The sequence below is a fragment of the Pteropus vampyrus genome, unplaced genomic scaffold, assembly GCF_000151845.1.
Source record: "Pteropus vampyrus isolate Shadow unplaced genomic scaffold, Pvam_2.0 Scaffold66, whole genome shotgun sequence".
Classification (NCBI taxonomy): domain Eukaryota; kingdom Metazoa; phylum Chordata; class Mammalia; order Chiroptera; family Pteropodidae; genus Pteropus; species Pteropus vampyrus.
In genome coordinates, this window is record NW_011888847.1 from 5,517,392 (window position 1) to 5,539,122 (window position 21,731).

Here is a 21,731-nt window from a genome sequence, read left to right on the forward strand (position 1 = left end):
CCTCCCCAGCCCCGGACCCCGAGGTTCTTGAGGGCTGGGACACCAAGGGCCCGGTTCTTCATCTGTAAAACTCCTCATAGAGTTGTCGTGTGGCCTGACTATGTTCCTAAGACAGGGAAGGAGCTCAGAACCCTTTGCTCTCCAGCCCCGGCGGGCGGGTCCGCGCAGTGCGCTCACCACCCCTCTTCGCGTCCTTCCCGAACCGCTCCCCTCACCCAGCCCGAGGCAGGGCCGCCAGTGGCACTCAGTAACCGGGGACTCTGGCCTGACTCTGTCCTCTGGCAAGACAGGGGATAACATTAATCGATGCCTGTGGTGGCCGCTATGCAACTCTGAGATGGCTGCGTAGACAGTCCCATTTTTCAGACGAGGAAATTGAGGCTTCAGTGCAATGCCAGCACCCCTGCACTCAGGCGCTCGGGTTTCCAAATCCGCCTGCTCCCCAATGCAGTGTTTCTTTGGAGCTCCCTTGGGGCCCAGAAGGGAAGTCTGGGGACAAGGGACCAGGAAGGTTCTCTATCCTGTGTCTTACGCCTGTCTCAGACTCCCAACCCCGACGGGGGTGTGTGGGGCGCCCCCGGGTGTGCGGCGGGACGGAGCGGGTGTCTGGCGGGGAAGTGGGAGCGCGGAGGTGCAGGGACACTCAGACCAAAAGCCGACAGAGACCCCCACGTGGGTCCCCAGCCCCGGGGGTGTTTGAACACCCGGATGCTGATAACCGAGGCCTCCAATAGGCTGCTGGGCGGAGCCGTGCTCCTCCTCCGACGGCCCCAGGACGTCGCTCAGAGTACAGCGGCTCCGGGGGTATCCATGAACCGTCCTGTGAGAGTGAGGATTTGGGTGGAAGAGAACCGGGACTCCTTCCTTCCTCCTGTCTGCAACAAGCTCCTGTGAGTCCCAGGCGCGCCCCGCTCCTCACCTTCTCCACCTCCATCTGCACCTCTCACCCCTCGACCTCCAGCTCTGATTTCCTTGACCCAGAAGCCTGCAGAAGAGGGGCTATCATCCTCATGGTGTCTTCAAGGGAGGGTATGGGCGAGCCGTTTGGGGTTCCACCACCCTGGTTTGTTCCTCTTTCTGACGACTCTGCGTGGAGATTGTGACCTTGATTTCTGAGGATGGCTGGGTGGACGAGGCTAGGAGAGTTACAGATAGCAGCTGGCAGCGCTGCCCCCCACGGCTGAGAAACTGCTCTCTCACCCCCAGTGACTCTCATGAGTTTGGGGAGGGTGGTTTTCTACTCCCCAGAATTACAGTGGAACCTACCTCTGGGGACGGCCAAGTCACACACCCCTACTCTTGTCCAGGAAGCAACTGGCAGAGAGTGAAGTCAGAGGATCATCATCTCCAGTGGGGAGATCTTGGTGTCTTGCTCTTTTCAGTTCTCCTCTTTGCTGGCAGATGCGTGCATGTGCGTGTGCGGGGACACACACACACACACACACACACACACACACACACACACACGCATATGTACCTAAATTATATCTCGGTAAAGATGAGTAAAAAAGAAAAAAAATTCCTAGGCCCCCTGGCATCCCTCAGGCCAAAACCAAATTCCTTGGCTGAGCTCTCCAGGCCTGGGGTGACCTGGTCTGCCATCCTGATCCAGCCTTCTCTCCATCACTCCCAAGACCACTCCCGCACCACCAGGACCCCCATTGGTTCTGGTCTCAGGGCCTCTGCACCCAACTCCTCCTTCTACTTCTTTCCCCAAGTGCTTCACAGCTTTAAGCCCAACAGTTTTGGGGGAACACAGTCTCATAATCAGACAGCTCTGTGGGGGGAGGGGGGTAGATAAAGGTCATTTTACCCCTATAGGAAGTGGAGCCTTTAGTTTGCTCTCCTGTATATAAAGCTCTTTAGCATAGTCCAAGGATCCTGACTGATAAAGAGATAGACCCACCGCCACGCCATTCCCCTATCGAGTCAGAGGATGTGGGGGATGCACACAGAGGGACACGCACACACACAAATACATCAAGACACAGATACAGAAAGACATAGGCACATGTCCAGTCTCAGACAGACACAGCCACTCTTGGATAGTCATGGGCACCCTGGGATGAGAGTAGAAGGGGACAAACATCAAACACTGACAAGGACAATGGTGTAGAAACAGTCTTGTTACCTCTCCCAGATGTACCCAGGCTCCTTTCAGGCTCCCCGACAGGCCACTCCTGTTTTCTCTCATGAGCTGATTTAGCACCTCTCCCCCTTCATCTATTGCAGGCATCAGAAGCAGCTCAAAGTCATGTTCGTCGGGGGCCCCAACATCAGGAAGGACTACCACATCGAGGAGGGTGAGGAGGTAGGCCTGCAGACTGCCCCACTGACTCAGCCCTGGGGGTAGAGGACACTTCCCATGCCAGGACCAGGGCCTATGAATAGGAGATGGAGTGGTCAGATGGCTGATGAGCAAAGGGAAATCAACCAAAATCACAGGATAATACTGTTGCCTGGAAGATGTAGGCACCTTTGACAGCTCCATCTTCAGAAAGAGCCCAGCCACTGCAGGTATGAGAGGCTCAAGCTGTTGGCATCACCCTCTGGACACAGGGACTGTCCATGCTCTAGGTGGGATGTCCTGGTCTCCTCCCCGCAAACCTTAATATGCAAGATTGGCCTCCAAAATGAGGCCCAAACACTGAGGGGGACCTGGGTGCTCCACTCTGGTCCCAGGAGCCAAGTTGTCTGGCAAGTGTTGGCACCGGGAGGCCCTTCCTTATCTAGAGAGCACAAGACACATCAGTTGCTGGAAGCTATTGGCAGAAGGCCGGGCAGGTGGAAGGGGGAATTTGCTATTTTCTACTGAATACTCTTTCGTACCTTGAATTTTGGACTGTGTTTCTATACTACCTACCCCAAAGTAAATAAACAAGGGTAAAATTAAGAGAAAAAGGAGGGACGCAGGTGGGTTCCAGCTATCAGAACCTCTGTTGACAAAGGATCAGTACGGGGGCCCCCTACCTATCTTCCTGGGGGCACTAGTGCTAAGGTTGGAGGTCCAGAGTCCAGCTTGGTCACCAGCCTCTACCTCCACTGCTGGTGACTCAGCCACAGCTGGGGCCAGAAGAATTACTCGCTCAACAAATATTTACTGAGCACCTACTGTGTCAGGGGCAGTGGGGGTGAGGATCCTGGGCCAGCAGAAAGCGGCTTTGGCAGAGCAAAGCCAGCCAACCCCTCACCTCTCATACTTCCAAGACCCACACCTCCCCTCGCCACTCTCTTCTCACACCACACCTCACTGGAGACCATTTTCCTCTGTGGAAAAAGCAGCAGGGAAATGCAAAACTGCGGAGAGAAGAGAAGATTGGGTTGGGAGTGACCATGGTGTTGGAGACTAGACGAGTTGCAGGGTGTCTCCTGTCTGCCTTCGTTAGCTTCAAGCCACATATGTTGTCTTCTGGAGGCTTCCACTTGGTAGCCCTGGTCTCAGTGCCCACTTCTTCTGTCTTTCTCCTTCCTTTTGTCCCTTCCTGTCCCCTACCATCTCTACCCCATGTCCTACCTCGGGGTTTCCCCCAAGCTGCTCTGGTGGATGAACCACATAGGGACCCAGGCCATGCTCTGACTTAACTGGGTAACTGACAGATGAGGGCTGGCCTAAGCAGCTGTCCCCACTCTGTAGGGACTCTCAAGCGGCTGAGGGAAATTTGGTGAAAGGTGGGTTCGTGACAGCTTGGTTCTATCTTGAAGTAGAGGAGAATACCAGCCACAGGCTCTGGGAAGCCACAGGGCAGAGGGCTGGTACCCTCTCTGTCCCTACCTGTCCTCACCCAGCTGGAGCCCGGGGAGACTCCAGGCTGTGTTGTAGGAGCCACCCCAGTCCCAAGGTCCAAATCCATCCTGATGAGAGAAGGGGAGTCACTGAGCCAACTTTCTTCCTTCCTGAGCTCAGCCCCGCAGGTGCCCTGGCTCCGCCTACCACACATATTCCACTTCCCCCAGTCTTTCCCTTTGGGCACATAGTGTGAGGAGGTTTGGGCTGGGAGTCTGCCTCTTCCTAATGATGCGATCGTGGACAGGTCACATCACATCGTCTCTCTGAGCTCGTTTCCTTGCGATACATGGGGACACTGGCTGTGCCTGGTGAATGTGTATAGTGTGTGCACACAGCCTGGTGCACAGTAGCTTTTTAATATGCATTGGTTCTCTGCACCCCCAGCCCCTTTCCGGCTTCCTCTGCCTATAAGGCCTTTTTGGGCCCCAGAGGCTAGATTCAATTTAATATCTGCCCAGCCAGGACAGTTAATCTACCCAGCCCCAGGCCCTAAACATCATTTACTTCTAAACGGAGCATAATTCCTCTTAGATTGCCCTCTGCTGTTTGGAATTTTCTGCTGTTCTGGGTCTGCACCTCTGCCCCCGGCCAGGCCTGTCTCTCACACAAGGGACGCCCTGGGCATAGGAACAAGACTGAGGAAAATGCCACTTTTCTGTTTTTGTTTGATGGCTGCTAACATCTTGTACCTGCCCTGATGAGTTTGAATCTGGTCCAGACTATCAGACCCCCACTCCAGTTTTCTCTGATATTTGCAAGGCCAAGGGCTATGGTCCCCTCCCTAGAGCTCTCTGGGCCCTTCTTCTCTCCCAACCATGGAAGAACCCCCACCCTCTCACACACATTGGGGTTTCCTCCTAGCTGAGGGAATCAGGAGTGGGCTTGCAGAATTGCTCCCTAAAAGAACCTGGTAGGTTTTTTCTTGTGTATTGTAAATATCTTGTATGGGTTATTTTTAATAATAAAAGTAAATAATTTTTTGTAGAAAACATGCAAAATATAAAAAAAAACACAAACGTATGTTTCATCCATAATCCCACCACTCAGAGAATCCAACCACTGTGAACACGGCTTGCGTTTATACATGTCTTACTACATAATTAGAATCCTGCTGGGTGTAGCTTTGAATTTTGGTTTAACATAACTTTAGCATTTTCCATTTTCCCATCTTATTAACAGTTATTCAAAAATAGTTTTTAATGTCTGCATAATGTTTCATATTTTGACTCTATCATAAAATAGTGACATTTCCCCTCTAATTGTTACTAGCATTATTTTGCTATTCCTGCCATCACTAATATTAGCTAGAGGTTTATGAGTACTAACTATGTCATGGATACTTTGTGTACAGTGTCCCAGCAGACTTCACAGCAACATTCTGAGTCGACATCTATTTTATAGATGAGGAAATGGAGACATAAGAAAGCTAACCCAACTGCCCAAGGGCACACGGTGACCTGGCTGAGCTGAGGGCCAGGCGATGCTTTTAACTATCATGCATTGTGATGAAACAGCCATGTATGTACACCTCAAAGCGGGTGCATTTCTGATTCACTGCAGCCACCTTCCTAAAGATGGAATTATTAGGGCAACAGTATAAGGTGGCCACTGTCTTGGTTTGTCCTGGGCTTTTTCAGTTTTAGCGCCGAAGGTCCTGCATCCCAAGAAACCCCTCCAGCCGCCCCACAGGGGTGTGAGCTGTGAAGGTTCTTTCTGCCAAATTGCCCTTCAGAAGGATTGTGTCAACTTGTCCCTCATGGCAGACTATAAAGCCGCTTGGCTTGATTTCTCTTAGTAGATACTGACAAGAACTTCTACCTCCTCTAGCTCCGTACATGATAATAATAATAATTATTATTAAAACACCCCTTCAACTATTTGGCTGGGGCTTTTAACACCTGCGCAATGTGTGACTGGTGGAGAGAAAATGTGTCTGCCCCCTCCTCCTCCCAACTCCATGAGGGTGAGCTCAGTAAACACATTAATTAAGGACTTAGAACAGAATAGAGAAAATGCAGTAGGAGCCCCCCTCCCACCCCATCGCACCCCAGAGAGGTAGCAGGAAGTGAGTGCTCACATCCCCCGCAGCTTCCAGCATCACTGAGTCCACCATTTACATGGCTGACCTCCAGAAGGATTTAGACAGGCACAGCCCTGCCCCGTACCAGGGCATCACCGTGGCCAGAAGAGCCAACAGGCTCCAGATCTACATGCAGACTTAGGTCCAAACTGCGACTCCAAGACTGTTACCTTAAGAGAGCGGCTTTACTCTCTGAGCCTGTTTTCTTTTTTCTTTTCTGCATTATGGGACTAGTAGTACCTTTGGAAGTTGTTAAGATTTCGGATAATGTACAGGGGCTTGCACAGCCTCTGGGATACAGAGTGTGGGTGGTTCTCCTTACCTCGCTGAAGGGTCACTGCATTCTCCAGTGAGCATCTCAGCCAGCCTCCTGCCCCCAAGCCAGACACCAGCTGTTTTGCGTCCTGGGTATTTTGGTCATCACCCGCATGTCAAGATGTGATCCTTGTGTGTCACCAGTATTTCTGTCTGTGGCATATGCCAGGGGAGGTTGGGGCCTCAGGGCGGGAGTGACAGAGCTGCTCATAAACTTCAAGGCCCTTAGGAACTTTCTCAGGTTTCTCAGTCAGAACTCAGGCTAAGGAGCTGGAAGAGGGAGTGGGGAGGGTCCAAGCCTGTCTGCTGTCTTGTCCCACAGTTGTTTTATCAGCTGAAGGGCGACATGGTTCTCCAAGTCCTGGAACAAAGGAAACACCGGGATGTGGTCATTCGGCAGGGAGAGGTGAGGCTGGGCCCGAGGGGGCCGGGGCAGCGGGGCGAAGGGCTGCCAGAACAGGAACCCACTGTGTCCACTCATCCTGGCTTTGGTTGAGGTATCGTCCTCCTGCCTTCTCCTGCCTTCCTGTCGTCCCAACCAGCTCTGGTCCCATCCTTGGGCACTTCTTCCTCTGGGCTACCCCATCATCAGCACAGCCCAACATTCCCTCCGGTTCTGGGTGATAGGCTGGGCAGAGAGGTGGGCTGGGCTGGACCCTGTGTGAACTGGGAGGCCCAGGATGCTGCGGGCACTGAGGTCTCTGTGGGAGATTGCAGCCTTATTGGCACTTTGTCCCCACCACTGTAGATATTCCTCCTGCCTGCTGGGGTCCCCCACTCTCCACAGAGGTTTGCTAACACTGTGGGGCTGGTGATTGAGCGGAAGCGGCTGAAAACCGAGCTAGATGGACTCAGGTAAATATGCCTTGTCTCGGGGAAGTGGGTGGCAAGCCTCAAAGGAAAGGGTCCTAGATAGAGCCAAGAAAGTACTGAGCCAGGTGGAGGCAATGGAGATCCTGTATTTGCTGGCTGATGGGGGAGGGTTAGGGTAGGTGGCGGGGTAGGTTTGATGATTCAGGAATGTTGTCTGTGGCACCCTTGGGAGCCCACTCAGTCTGAGGCCCTTCTGCCTGTATTTTTCCCACTGAGATCTACTGGTGGGGGTGGAGAGGGATGCCAAAGCCAAAGTCAAGCCCTCCTGGCCCAGGGCAGCCCACAACGCTGCTGCTTTTCCCAGCCTCCACCCCCCAGAGTTTATTCAGTCTCTGCTAGTGCGCCCCTCTGCTTGCTTCTCTGCCCCAACTCATTCTACAACCAGTGCTAACATTTGTATAACACTTGCTATGGGCCAGACACGGGGCTAAGCGCTTTATGTGTCTTTATTTATTTAATCTTCGCAATGATTCTATGGGGCAGGTATTGTTATCGTCTGTACTTTACAGGTAAAGAAACTGGGCAGAGGGAAGTCGAGTTTACTAGAAAATGGCAAGGTGGCATGATAGAGAAACATGAAATGAGGGCCAGGACAGTCAGGATAGGAGTGGGAGTCAGCATCAGGAAGGGAAGGACCTCAGGGCAGAGACACCTACCCTGTTTCTAGAGCTGAATTCCCATTTGGTTCTGATCAGTCATCCAATTGTTATTCTCTGAAAATGAAAAGATGATGCAGCCTGTAGCTCAGGGGGACATAGATTCTTCCAAAAGCTAAACTACTTTTGCATTTATTAACTAAGAAAATAAAAAATTCCCAACAAGTTACTGACATCTTCTGTTATAAAGGACTTTTTTTAGTGTTTCCTTTTTTTTTTTCTAATTAGCAAAGTCATACACATTCATTCTTGAAATCTGGAAAAGTCAAGAAAGCATAAACAAAATTAAAATTACCTGTCAGGAAAAGTAATAAGCAATAATAAAGAGAAAACAAAAAAAATAAACAATAATAAAAAACAAAAAAATAAACAATAATAAAGAGAAAGCAAAAAAAGCCGTCAGCCCACCAATTAAACCTAACAAAGCACTTAAACTTCCATCTTGTCTTTTTTCTATACATATCTGCACTTACAACATTGCAGTCTTATTGAAAGCATTAATTTGAGTTTTACTTTTTTTACATGAAAAACTCATGAGCATTTCTCATACTACTAAATGCTTTTCAAAAAACACTGTGTTAATGACTGCATGCTAATCTAGAGCATAATAACCTGTTGTAGAAGCAGATGCTTGGCTTTAAATTCTAGAAGAAATTTCTCCCGTGGGGCTTTATCTAGGGAGTTTTTAGTAATGGAGAATACGGTTTCCTCAATAATATTTTTACAGCAAATTCAATAACAGATTTCATCTGGCTGCTTTTGACCTTTAATGAAAGCCAGGAATACAACATTAAAATTCCACTCTGAAGGCAATTTCTGGAGCACATTGCAGTCCAGTTATGATGCTTTCTGGTGGCCAGCTCCATCCCAGGATAGAATTTAGGATGCCTACTGAGGCGGATGCACTGTGTGTCTATAAACCATCTCCCATAAACAGGGCCGCTTCTCTTTTTGGGGAGAAGTTGAAGAGCAGACAGAGCTGACCTGGCCCTGGGAGCTGAGCCTGGGCATCGGGCATTCAGTTAACAGATGTGATGCACACACAGGGGCCTGAGGCTTGGCCCCGGTCTTCCAGATACTCCTCAGGCCAGTGAAGGAGCTCACTGAGCCGGTCTGGGGACTTGGGTGGGCTTCAGGAAGTCCACTAGAGGCTATGTGTACATGTATGTGGAACTTTCTCCAGAGAAGAGGCCCAGCACTTTGGTCCAATTCTCAAAGGCATCCATGACCCCAAAAGGAGAAGGACCCCTCATCCAGGGGCATCTTCCACATGTTGATTCCTTAAGGTTCCATGTGCTCTCACATAGGGTTCTAGCGGGCAGGAAGAGCATCCAGCCATAGGCCCTGGATTCAAGCTCAGCCTCAGTTTCTGCTTTGGGAAAAATGAAGACACTTTTCACTGATGCTCTCTACACTTCTAAGACTGCCTTGAGTCTATCCTGCTTCTGGCACTTATAGGCTGTGTAATCTCTCCCAAGCTACCCAGCTTCTCTCAGAAATCTATCCACTTTGTAAATGATCAAGTTTTGGGAACCAGAAAGAGCTATGCACATAGGGTAGATAATAGCCTACTCACTTTGGGGGCAAATGCTGCTTCTTGGAGAGCCATGTGTGGCCACTAGGTTGCACTAACAGGGTGAAGCAAACAGCCAGCTCTGCAGGGCCAGCCCCGCCCAGATGTCCACACACACAGCCAGGCCTGAGAAAGGCTGCCCAGAGGCTGCCCAGATAGAGAATTAGATTGCCTGTCCTTTGCTCTGGCAGGTACTACATGGGAGACACTGCGGATGTCCTCTTTGAGAAGTGGTTCTACTGTGAGGACCTTGGCACACAGCTGGCCCCCATCATCCAGGAGTGAGGCCCCACCCAGCCCCTGCCCCTCTTTCTCCCGGCTGGGGAGAGCAGACCCATCCAAGCAGCGCTCCAAGCAGCATCTGCCAACCTGGAGCCATCACACCTGGGATTTAGGGAGAAAGTCTGCTCTCCCAGGGAGGGAGGCGCTGGGCTGGAAAGCACCCTGGGGAGGCGGGTGCTGTTCCACGGGTGTGGGAGAGAGCGGATGGCCACTATGAGTTGTGTGAGGGCCCCGCAAGTGGGGGCCTGTAACTGAGAGTAATGAGTGTGTGTATGTGCGTGTTCAGGAATGCTGACCCCGCCGCCCCCTTCCCATATGCCCCTGCAGGTTCTTCATCTCTGAGCAGTACAGAACTGGAAAGCCCATCTCTGGTGAGATGACTGGAACCACCTTTCTCCCTACCACCCCTCTTTCTCAGAGGAGGCTGGGTCTCAGCCCAGGGTACCACAGAGTCCCCTTTTGAGTACTCTGCCCAGTACTCAAGGCACTGGAGATGGCACCAAATAGTAACCCCATGTGGCTGCTGTGTCCTTGAGCTAGATCCAGAGCCCATTCTGGCAATAGAGAGCTGGGAGCCCTAAGAACTGGGTCTGCTGGGACTGGGTGGGCTGGGCCAGAGGACACTGACCACAGCTGGGCTGTGGTGCAGACCAGCTGCTCAAGGAACCACCATACCCCCTGAGCACACGATCTGTCATGGAGCCCGTGTCCCTGGAGACCTGGCTGGATGGCCACCACGAGAAGCTGCAGGCAGGCACACCCCTCAGCCTGTTTGGGGACACCTATGAGACCCAGGTAATGCAGCCCTGGGCCACACAGGGCATTCACCTAACAGCCCCAGGAAATGGGAACTACACGCATGTGCGCGTGCGCATGCGCGTGTGCACACACACGCGCGCGTGCAAACCCCCCCTCCCCCCGCCCCCGACACATTTCAGAGGTTGTAGACATGGGCAAATAGGCCTTCCTGTTTCTTTCCTAAGTCAGAGAATGATGGCTTTGCTATGAGTGGGAGCCTATGGAGGCTACATGGTCCCAGGCAATTTTTCTTTGCCTCCAGAGTAAGGGCTTGCCCCATCCAGTGAAAGGTTTCTAGGGTCTGAGGTTATCCCTCTGCTGCTAGGCCTTCCTGAGCCTTTGGCTAGCCACAGCCTTGGGAGCTGGAAGGGAGGGAGGTGTTTAGGGGTGAGGGTTTGATGGAGAGGTACACAGAGAGAGACCTAAACAAAGATGACCTTCTTTCATTCAACATTTATCAAGTGTCTATTATGTTTCAAGTTTTGGTAAAAGAAATAAGATAGAATCACTGTCTCAAAGAATGTGTGGTCTAGTAAACAGACAAGCTAATCAATAATTACCACAATCATGTGATAGGTTATTTGGAGAGAAGCTTTAAGAAGCCACAGGGTGATAAAAGAGGAACCCAGGCTGGGAGAGAAGTAAGAGAAGGCTTCCTGGAGGAGGTGATGTGTAAACTATTTTAAAATAAACACAGGAGTTTTCAAAAGAAAGTAAGGGAGTTGGAGAGAGCATTCTGTGAGGGAGAAGCTTGAGCAAAGGCCAGAAAGCTTGAAACAGGCTGGCACTGCAAGTAGTTGAGGTTGACACGAGCCAGGGCAGGGGAATGGGGGCAGCAGGCACAATTGGTAGACAGCTGGAGTAGCAGGCCAGGTCCTGGTAGGTCTCCTGGAATAGGCAAGGCACAAGGAATGGGGGCAGCAGGCACAATTGGTAGACAGCTGGAGTAGCAGGCCAGGTCCTGGTAGGTCTCCTGGAATAGGCAAGGCACAAGGATCTATCATGGAGACAACAGAGCTTTGCCCAGGCATTGAAGTAGGGGATGACAAGGCCAGAGTAGCGTTTCAGAAAGATCACTGTCTCCTGTGTGGGCAGGATCAGGAGGGCAAGTGTGGAAACTGGGAGACCTGATAGGAGGCTTGTGCTCACTGTGCTTCATAATTTGCCACTGGCACTTACAATTTGAACAACAGCCCCATGGAGGGATGCTCACTAGATATAGACCTGCCCTTAGAGGCCTGGCCAGCAGACAGACACCCAAGCGTAGCAGGGCTGTGAGAGCAGGCACACACCACAAAGCACCTGCCGTCCATCACAGCAACATCATTCAGTGCTCATCTGGGCTCATGGCCCTGCCTTCCGTTTCTTTGTCATCCCTGATACCACCTGCTTTGGTTTATGCCAACAAATACCTACTGAGTCCCCCTCTGGGCCAGTGGGAACGTGGCCTGCACAGTACCTGTGGGCTTCCAGGCTGATGCAGGTCAGAGGCTCAGCATCTCTCTCACTCTTGCTCATCCCCTCCCATCTCCCTCCTGCTCCTTAGGCCAGAATCTCACAGAGAAAGGAAGGTGGGCACCTTTGAGGAATGACAGTTGTGTGCTATGCGGGTCTGCATTACATCGTGCACATGTGTGTCTGTCGCTAGTGTGCCTTTAGCAGGCATGCCTTCATGGGGATCAACAATAGTTGTGATGTGCTACAGAGGGACCAGATGTGCATGTGTGTATGAAGGGCAGGCATGCGTGATCCCAAATGGCAGGCAGGCAGCACCCATCGTGATGAAGGCAGCAGGGAGGCCTGCAGCCTGGGCAGCTTTGCTTTCTAAGTCCTGGACTTTGCTCTGCACATGGACATAAGACTGTGCTGTGCACCCCCCGGCCCCCGCACTCAGCACTCAAAGGACTGGTATCTGGGGGCCGGGTTCAAGGTCATCTCCTATATGGGGCAGGAAGCACCAGAAAGATCTGTGTCACTTCCTTCTAGGTGATCGTCCACGGACAAGGCAGGAGCAAAGGCCCGAGACTGGACGTGGACATGTGGCTGTGGCAGCTGGCAAGTGGGGTCCCCAGGAGAGGGTGGCACAATGTCCTGCCCATGTGGACCAGACTGCTTTTGGGCCTTGTGCTCCCATAGCCCAGACTGGCTCCTAGGGCCTCCTTACCAAGGCAGACTCAGAACAGCTATGGAGGCCCAGTAGCCTCCATTCAATTCTCCTGCTCCTCTCCCCCAGGAAGGCTCCTCTATGGTGACAATGGGGGGACAGTGCCTGAGCCTGACCCCTGATGACAGCCTCCTGGTGCCTGCTGGGACTGAGTGAGTCCATGGGGAGGATTTTGCCCCAGCTGTGGGACTGCCCTCCTTTCCCTTGGATCCTCAGAGCCCAGCCTTGTCTGACCCCTGCCCACCCTTGTCTCCATAGATATGCCTGGGAGCGAGAGCAAAGCTCTGTGGCCCTGGCTGTGACCCAGGACCCCGCTCGCAAGAAGCCTCTGGAGTGATAGTCTTGCTATGGACCCAAAGCAGCCACAGGATGTGCCAAAGTACCACCCCTGCCAAACTGCTCTCACAGCGCCTGCTGCTTGTAGGTGTACTGCTGCTGAGAAACTCAGAGTCCTCTGCCACTGAACCCGGGACACCACGGTCTCTATCCTCCTCTGTCCTCTTGGCCCAGATGCCAGGCTCCTCAGGGGCCAGTAACTCCCCTTCTCTTCTAACAGCCTTCGCCCCACTGCCCTGCACAGTTCTGCCAGGTGGTCTGCTCCACTGCTTCTTCATCCTCTGTCCCCACGGGCTCATTTCAGCACTTGTCCGCCACAAAGATGGCCCTCTATAAAGGCTTCCTGTGAACGAGCACCTGTGGGTCTGCATGTACCCAAGCTGTGGTCGATAGCTGACCCCGTGTGCTCCTGAGACTGTGTATTGCCTGGGTACCAGGGCACCAGGTGACTGTAGACATGTGGAAGGTCTGTTGGGGGGGTGCACCTGCTTATAGAGGGGCTCTCATCACTGTGCATGTGGCCTGATCCACACAGGCTACTGTGCTTGTCCTGGGGGCACAGCTGGTATCACCTCTCTGGCTCTTTCTCGCTTACTCTTTTTACATAACTTCAAAAAATAGAATCTGTTTGGTCTTTCCCCCCACCAATAACAGGAATGATTTCTGCTAATTGTATAAAATATAGAAATACAAAAAAATACAAAATACCCCACCCAGAGTTAATGACTGTTAATACGCAAAGATTGTGATGAGCCCGTAGAGGGCATGAAGTTGTATGAGGAGCGTGGCAACAGGAGAGGGGTATCTGGCCACATCCCCCTGCTCCCCCTCGACAGTGTACAAAGACTCAGAGGGCTCCTGGGCCTCCTATGGGAGTGCTGGGAGCCGCAGATGCAACAGTGGATAGAGATGAAACATGGAACCCGTAGCAGGAGATCTGGGCTCGGTATCCTGACTTCAATGAGAAGCCAATGAGGGGTCGCACATGGGGGTAACTAAAGCGGGATCTGGGCGGAACAGGTCCCTGGTTAGAGTCAAAGCTTCTTCCAGAAAACTTAGGGTCTGAACCCTGTCTTCTGCACAGCTCACTGCTTTCGTATACTCCACTGAAGAGCAGAGGAGAGAGCCCAGCCTAACTTTTGAAGGGGCTTCCAGCCCCGAGGGATGTTGGGACCTTCCTCTCCTACAAGCAAAGAGAAAACACTGCCAGCCTCCCCCATATTTGCAAACCATCCAGGGGGGTGAGGGCAGAGGCCTGGCGCCTGCTCAGGCTGCAGCAATGTGTGGCTCTTTGGGGAAGCTGAGACGAGAACATGGGGATGTGCCATGGAGGCCCCCCTGCCTGAGTATGGATGGACATGACAAGAGGGAGTTTGTCCCTAGTGCCTAATCAGAAACAGAAAATAATGATAATTACATCTTCCGTTTTCCTGAACACAAGCTCTGTGCCGGAGAATTCCCTAGAAGTTTTTACATACATTATCTTATTTACTCCTCACAGCGCTCCAGGTAGGTGGTACCACCCCATTTTACAGATAAAGCTCAGAGAGGTTTGGAAAGCAGGCAGTTGTTTCCAGCCAAGGCCTGTATGTATTCAAAACTCAGACTGGATTTAAAAGAACAGCAACAGCTACTGGAAAGACACCTGGACCAGAGAAGAGAGATTTCAGAAAAGTAGGTCTGAGGATGACCTTTTACTTTAACAAGGTTATATATAAATTACGCTGACATATTTTAATTCACTTCTAATTGTACAGCACCATCATAAAGATTTTTTTGTCCAAAAAAAATAATAATAATAAAACTTCAAGCTGGTGGTCTCACCACCCTGCACTCTGTGGTCGTAGCCTGACTATACTCAGCTTTCGCCATACGGAAGTCCAGGGCAGGGGAGAGGCCTGGAGGATCTGTGGGAGAGGAGCCAGGGGCCGCTGTGCCTGAAACCCAGAGGCCCAGGTAGAGCTGGCAGCACATGGCATGCTGCTAAGTACAGCCAGTTGGCAAGGGTGAGTGTCAGGTCCTCGAACCTGGAACCACAGCCTCCCTTGGTGCTGTCGCATGTTGTTAGGAGCCCGAGGTCCTCATCGTTACCTGCAGGCTGGCTGCATGGGCTCACGAGAACACTGCAGTGGGACAGTAGGACTTGCACCTGTTCCAAAGTCAGCCCCAGCCTCTCACTCCGTTCCCTGCAGTGAATGCTGGATGAAGACAAAGGGGAGTAAACAGTGGACGGGGAAACTCGAGGATTCTTGAGCTTGTTCTGTTCGGGGGAGAAGCCCCCTGGTCCCCAGATTATGGCAGTAGAAATTGGCAGTAGAAAAAGAAGAAGGGAGCCCTCTGCCTATGGGATGTACTTTGTCATGTACACGAACTTGGGATCATCACAGACTTTGGAACCATCAGGAATCCGGAAGTAACTACAGCAGTGGGCACAGCACAGCCTGGTTCCCACAGGCCATGCACTTGATGGTCAGGTATAGACTGGATTCCCACCTCTCTCTTCCAGGACACTATCTGTTGGCTTCACAGTCCCTGCTGCCAGAGCTGGTGGGGGCAGGGAGACAGCCAGCTAGCCTGTATATATGATGGGGTTGGGGGGCTGTCCAGGATGGTCTGCATGATCCTGAGAGCTGTGAGTTGCCAGGCCCTGCTCCCGCCTTCAGCAAGCAAATGTCTGACGGGTCAGAGCTGTGCACACTCCCCCTCACCTCACCCCAGCTGGGCCTTCCTCCCACTTCAGGGTCTCTCTGGGCCTCCATCTCACCCCTGCCGAACCCTGCTTCCTCTTCTGCCAGGGGCAGCACAGATGCCACCCGCCAGGCTGGTGTTCAGAGATGGGGGCTCGCCCAGTGCCCAGTACAGGGAGGGGGAGGAGGGGTGCTGCAGTTTCCCCTTTGCTAGCAAACAGGAACACTGGGTGTTTCTCAGTGTCTATGAGGATGCTGATGAAAACCCCAGGACACTGAGTCATTGTAGTGGCCAGCCGATAGAAAGCACTCATCTGCGAACACTCATGCAGGGGCAGAAAGACTCTGGAAACTTCGGAGGTCTACAGCCCAAGCAGCACATGGAATTTCATAACCTGAGCTCTTCCTCTCCCTTTCCTTCTCTCTCTCCCTCTACTCTGCCTCCCTCCCTCCCTCCCTCCCCAACTACCTTTACCACTACATTGGGGTCACAGGCTCCCTGCCTCCCTACTTCTTCCCCCAAGGTGTCTGCCTTCCTCGTGCCTACCCTGGGAGTGGAGTTCATCCTGGGGCTGGTGGGGAACAGCTTGGCGCTCTTCATCTTCTGCGTCCACACGCGACCCTGGACCTCCAACACGGTGTTCCTGGTCAGCCTGGTCGTCGCGGACTTTCTCCTGATCGTCAACCTGCCCCTTCGCATGAACTACTACTTCCTCCACGAGATCTGGCGTTTCGGGGCCGGCGCCTGCAAGGTCAACCTCTTTCTGCTGTCCACCAACCGCACGGCCAGCGTGGTCTTCCTCACAGCCATCGCGCTCAACCGCTACCTGAAGGTGGTGCAGCCCCACCATTGGCTGAGCCGGGCCTCGGTGTGGGCAGCCGCCCGGGTGGCCGGGGGGCTCTGGGTGTGCATCCTGCTCCTCAACTTGCACCTGCTCCTGACCACCTATACCAACCAGTCCTGCCTCAGTTACCAGCTGGGCACACGCCCCTCGCCCTGGCTTCACTGGCACCATGCTCTGTATATGCTGGAATTCTTCCTGCCGCTGGCGCTCATCCTCTTTGCCATTGTGAGCATCGGGCTGACCATCCGGCGCCGCGGCCTCGGGGAGCAAGCAGGTCCGCGCAGGGCTATGCGCGTGCTGGCCGCAGTGGTGGCCGTCTACACCATCTGCTTCTTGCCCAGCATCCTCTTCGGCCTGGCATCCGTGGTGGCCTTCCGCCTGAAGGCCTGCCATGCCGTGAACATTTGCTCACAGCTCTTTCACGGCTCCTTGGCCTTCACCTATCTCAATAGCGTCCTAGATCCGGTGCTCTACTGCTTCTCCAGCCCCAACTTCCTCCGCCGGTGCCGAGCCTTGCTGGGCTTCGCCCAGGGCGGGCAGGGCCCAGCCAGTGATGAGAGCTTCTACCAGCCCTCCAACAGGGAACAGGAGGCCTCCAGGAAGGCGGAGGCTGCCGGGAAGCTGCAGGCGGAGGTCTCACTGGAGGTCTCGCCGGAGTAAGGAAAGGCCCTTCCTAGGACTGGTGTCTGCCAGAAGGGACAAGGTCACTCCTTGGACTGTTGCCAGCACAGGGTACCTCAAACAACTGGACAAAGAACATCTGCAGGAGCCAGGTGGGTTACAGGGAGAGAAAGGTTCTTGGCCTTACAGGGCAATGTAGCCCAAGTGATGTCCCCACAGTACAGGAAAGAGCAGAGGGCAGGCAGAGACAGGCAGGGGCTGTGGGAGCTCCAGCTCAGATAGAGGGCTGCACAGCTGCCCAGTCCCTGGTCGGAGTTGGTTACTATGGGAGCAGAAGTCTTGCTTTAGAAATTGGACAGCTGTATTTTCTGTGATCTCTAGTTTGTTCCTTTCAATGCTAATAAACCTCCTTCTGAAAATGCAAGCCTGTCTCAATCTTTCTAACTTGAATAATTGTCTTTGGGTCTACCAGGCCTGGCATCAGTAGCGTTCAAAGTGGGTGCCCCAAGATGAAGGGAAACAGGACAGAGAGGGGAAGCTGTCCAGGGCACTGTCCTTCCACCTTGCTCCTAGAGACCTGAAGTGTCCCTTAAAGGCAGAACGCTTTGCTAGGTGAGGTCCTCAGACAAAGGTGGCCCACCAGGATCCCTGGGAGGCCTCTCTCTGCTCCCCTCTGGCCTTCAGTTCCCCTTCTGCAATCCCAAAGTCCTGCCCAAGGCACCCAGGGCTCTGCCCTACTCTCCCCTGGGACGACTTGGGGATCTCCAGCCTTGGAGGTTACCACCTCCACACATTCCTGGCTCAGCCAGCCCCAACTCCCACCCCCATGGCTTTCCTCAGCCTCAAGTGCACTTCCTTGGCCCTGGAACCTGTGGTGGGAGCTACATACACTAACGGAACAGGACCCCAGGTGAGAGCAGGGGCCTCGGGGGCACCAGATCTGGCTCACAGCTCTCCCCCAACACTATCTTGTCCACCTCTTTCTGTTCTATTCATTATGCCTATGATTAGTGTCTGAGACCATCTGGGCTAACCCATCCATTGGCCTGTGTCCCCCAGGCAAAGGTGTGTATCTGGCATGAATCAGGATTTTGATGTTTTTGGGGGGGAGTAATGGTTGGCCTTAATGTCCACAGGGGAAGTCACAGGGCGGGGCATAGCATTCAAGGTTCCCAAAGGGCTACTTAGAGGTCACTAAAGCCCCAAACATGCACCTCCTGAACCCCGTGTGTCTGTGGCCCTGACCCCCTCAGGAAATGAACATCTCCTTTCAACACACAAGCCCATCCTGCTGCGGGAGACAGAAGGGGCTAGAACTGGTTCTCTACTCATCACCCCAAACAGAGGCCTCTAGGCCTCTGGTATGGGGTCCGATGATGAGAATCAAATCCTCTCTCTTCAATTTCTTTAGGAGTTTTAATCTACTTAGTCCAAACTTCTCATATCATGGACAGGGATGCTCTCCATCTGTTAAAAGTCTTCAGGAGTATGATCTTAAGATATCAAAGATGACCAATTTTGCATTTTGATCAGTTAACTGGTAACAAACACTGCGGACAGATGGGTGAGTGAGTATGGGAGACGACCAGAATGGCAAACAGTCTGTATTCCAAGCAAGGGCCTAAATAAAGGCAGTGGCAGAGAACATGAGGGGCCAGAGAGGCACAGCCCAGGTGAAGATGAGAGGTGACTGTGGATGATGGGTAGATGGTGACACATTGAGGATATAGGAGGCAGATCAGGCTGGCAGGAGCAGATAAAGAGTTAAGACAAGCTGGAAGGGCTTGGAGGACCTCCAGGTAAAAAGGCACAATAGCACATTTTGGGCTGAAGACAGGATTTTAGAATCTTTGTTACTAATTGGGAGCTTATGGGAATGGATGGGGTCACCAGGGGAGAGAGTGAAGAGGACTAAGAATCATCCTTTTAAAAATCCCCACACGTAAGAAACACACAAAGGAAGACCCAGTGAAATGCCCAGAAGAAACCTTTAATATGAAGAAAATCAGGAATGTAGCAATAAAAAGAGCATAAAAGGAGTCAACGCAATCTCTTTGCCGAAGAGATTGCCCATTAAAAAGTAGAAAATAGAGACACCTTTTATGAGGGTAAAAGCCAAACATAAAATACCCAGACAGACTTCAAAGTGCCTCATGCAAGAATAAAGCATTTTCAAAATTCCTAATTGCAAACTGAAGAAAGTTGATCTGAAAACTACAGTGTGTGTCTGCCACTGTCTGGTCTTAGATTTAAACCTGGATTGTCTAGTACTATTAAGACAAGCTTTTCAAGAAGTGATAGACAGTCATTTGTATAAAATTTAGTAATATGCAAAACATGTTCTATATTGGTTACAGATTCATAGATATGTATTAATTACATAAGATCATGCACTGGGATGATAAACACCACATTAAAGAGAGTACTTGCTTCTGAAATGGAGGAACATGGGAAGGGGGTGTACAGGTGACTACCACTATATCTAAAATTATCTTTGTAAAAAAAAGCTGAAAAAATAACTATGAGCAGTATCTGAATGCTACTTAGCATTGCTCTGGGTAGAGAATAAAGGGGTCAGTGCCATGAACCAAGAAAAGTAATATGACAACAGCTTCAAGTGCTCAAGAAATGGAATGGCTAAAAATAGTATTGGATTTGGCAATTAGGAGGTCACTAATGCCTTTATTGACAGCAATTTCAGTGCGTGGGGGTGGGGGGAGGTGGTAAAATGGAAGCCATAAAGTAGTATAATGGGTTGAGGAATTAATGAGATTTGAAGCAATGGAGACAAACTTGTCTCTCTCAACAAATGTGCCAGCAAAGGAAGAGAGACAGTAGCCTCAGGTGAATCTAAATCGAGGACAGCCCACTGTGATAGTTTGATTGCTCTGTTGTTTTGTTGAGTGGATGGAGAAATTTAAATCTAGTGGTAAGAGAAGGGAGAGGTGAAGATGAGGGGATAAGGGAGAGAATGATCAAAAAGCAACAATAAACACTCTGTCCCAGGCCCTGTGCTAAGCACTTTGCAATTTATTAGCCTTATGAGGTAGATACTATTATCCCATTCCACAGATGAAAAAACTGAGGCACAGAGAGGTTGAATAACTTGCCTAAGTTCATACAGCTAGCAAGGGGTAGTCTGGTCTGAGTCAGGGCATTCTACTGCAAGGCCCTCAGAGGGGCGGAGGTCGGGGAAGGAATGGATTCACCACGAGGGGGCCTGAGGGTCTTCTAGAGGCCAAGGGGTGTCTTCCTGGGCTGGTGGGAAGGCATTATCACATGCAGTCAGTCTTGGGGTGGGGGGGAAGATAGGTGAAGGGACCCTTAGAAAGCTCTGCTCTCAGGGGGTGAGGGCTTAGGGAGTGACAAACGATTGGAACAGCTGGTTCTGGGAGTAAGAAAACAAGCTCCTGAAGAACATATAAAAGGGCCAAATAACAAAATGAACAGCCCAAAACTACCTGGTGAGCGAGGCACCCACAGCTCTGGGGACGCGACAGTCCCTGCAGGTTATATGCCTTCCTCCAGCCACTCACTGCAGTCCAGGAGCAAGATCAGAACAAATGGAAAGGAAACTTTAGCCAGAAGAAACTCCTTAGGAAATTTGACCATAAAAACCCCGTCCTGGTTGGTATGCCTTGAGGGGCAGGGCATGGGACACTCTTGAGCTCTACAGATGAGCTGCCAGAAAGAAGCAGATATTTGTCAGGATAAAAAGTCGTAATAAAAAGACACCAGGAACTGTGGGGCATCTGAGGGATTTCATGGAGGTGGGGCTGCTGTGTTCTACCTTGGGACTCCCTCTGCTTCCACGAAACCCTCCAGTCCAACCTAACTGAGCTCTCGATCCCAGAACTCCTACAAGTACCAACACGGCCTTAGGTACTTTTTCTGTTCTCAAGGAACCTCACGCGTGTGTCTTGCTTCTCCAGCGAAACTCTTGAAAGAAACTCGGTCTCTCCCTCTCCCTCCCTGTCTTAGTCTCTCACAAATCTCAGCAAACAAGGGTCCCAACACAGGCATACTTCACAGTCTGGGCTGGAGAGGTCCTAAGTGAGCCTGCAGCAGCCTCAGACCAGACACCGAGGCAGAGGTTACACTGCAGTCAAACCAATAAAATGCGCAACAGAGAATAAAGTCTGCTGTGTAGGATTCAGCACTCAGGGCCTGGGAAAAGGGAATGTCAGGCATTTGGATCAGGCTCCCTTTACCTTTTAAGTTAACTCAGACATCTTTGCTTCTGACTTTCAGGCCTGAGGAGGATGGTGAGAAGAGGGTGCTGGGCTTCCATCTGTGGAATGTGCAGCTCCTGTGTCCACTCCATTTGCACAGGCCTCCTCTCACACAGGGCATAGCACACTCCCTCAGCTCACCCTCCAAGAGGCCCAGCACACGTCCCATGACCAGCACTGGGCAGAGCAGTGCAAAGTGGTTGATGGGGAAATGTCTACCTGTTGCTCCTTTTACTCTTACCTCCAGGACCAGGGGACACGAGGTCAAAGGCCACCTACTGAGGTGACCTGGCCTCACAAAACCTCCATGTCCTCAGGATGTAGCTTATGAGACAGAAGAAAATGCAGACCCTGGGAAGGGCATCTGAGAGTCTCAGTGTGGCTGGGGGGGACATCAGACTAACTGGTCTGGCCAGTCATAACTCTCCAAGGCTCATGCGGGGGTATGTGGTACCTGAGACAAGGGACACCTGATGCTGAGG

At 51.8% G+C, this 21,731-nt stretch overlaps 2 protein-coding genes across 2 annotated transcripts; both read left to right on the forward strand.

Annotated features, from left to right (window-relative positions):
* The first annotated feature begins 810 nt into the window (after positions 1 to 810).
* Positions 811 to 12,908, forward strand: HAAO (3-hydroxyanthranilate 3,4-dioxygenase). Its single transcript, XM_011361351.1, has 10 exons — positions 811 to 890; positions 2,233 to 2,311; positions 6,505 to 6,588; positions 6,931 to 7,037; positions 9,476 to 9,565; positions 9,894 to 9,937; positions 10,216 to 10,361; positions 12,351 to 12,419; positions 12,598 to 12,680; positions 12,787 to 12,908. Exons 1-10 carry the CDS (start codon positions 811 to 813, stop codon positions 12,863 to 12,865), a joined length of 861 nt encoding a protein of 286 aa, XP_011359653.1. The 3' UTR covers positions 12,866 to 12,908.
* A 3,017-nt stretch (positions 12,909 to 15,925) lies between these two features.
* On the forward strand, positions 15,926 to 17,056 carry OXER1 (oxoeicosanoid receptor 1). Its single transcript, XM_011361423.2, has one exon. The coding sequence runs from the start codon at positions 15,932 to 15,934 to the stop codon at positions 17,054 to 17,056; it is 1,125 nt and encodes a 374-aa protein (XP_011359725.1). The 5' UTR covers positions 15,926 to 15,931.
* The last annotated feature ends 4,675 nt before the right edge of the window (positions 17,057 to 21,731 follow it).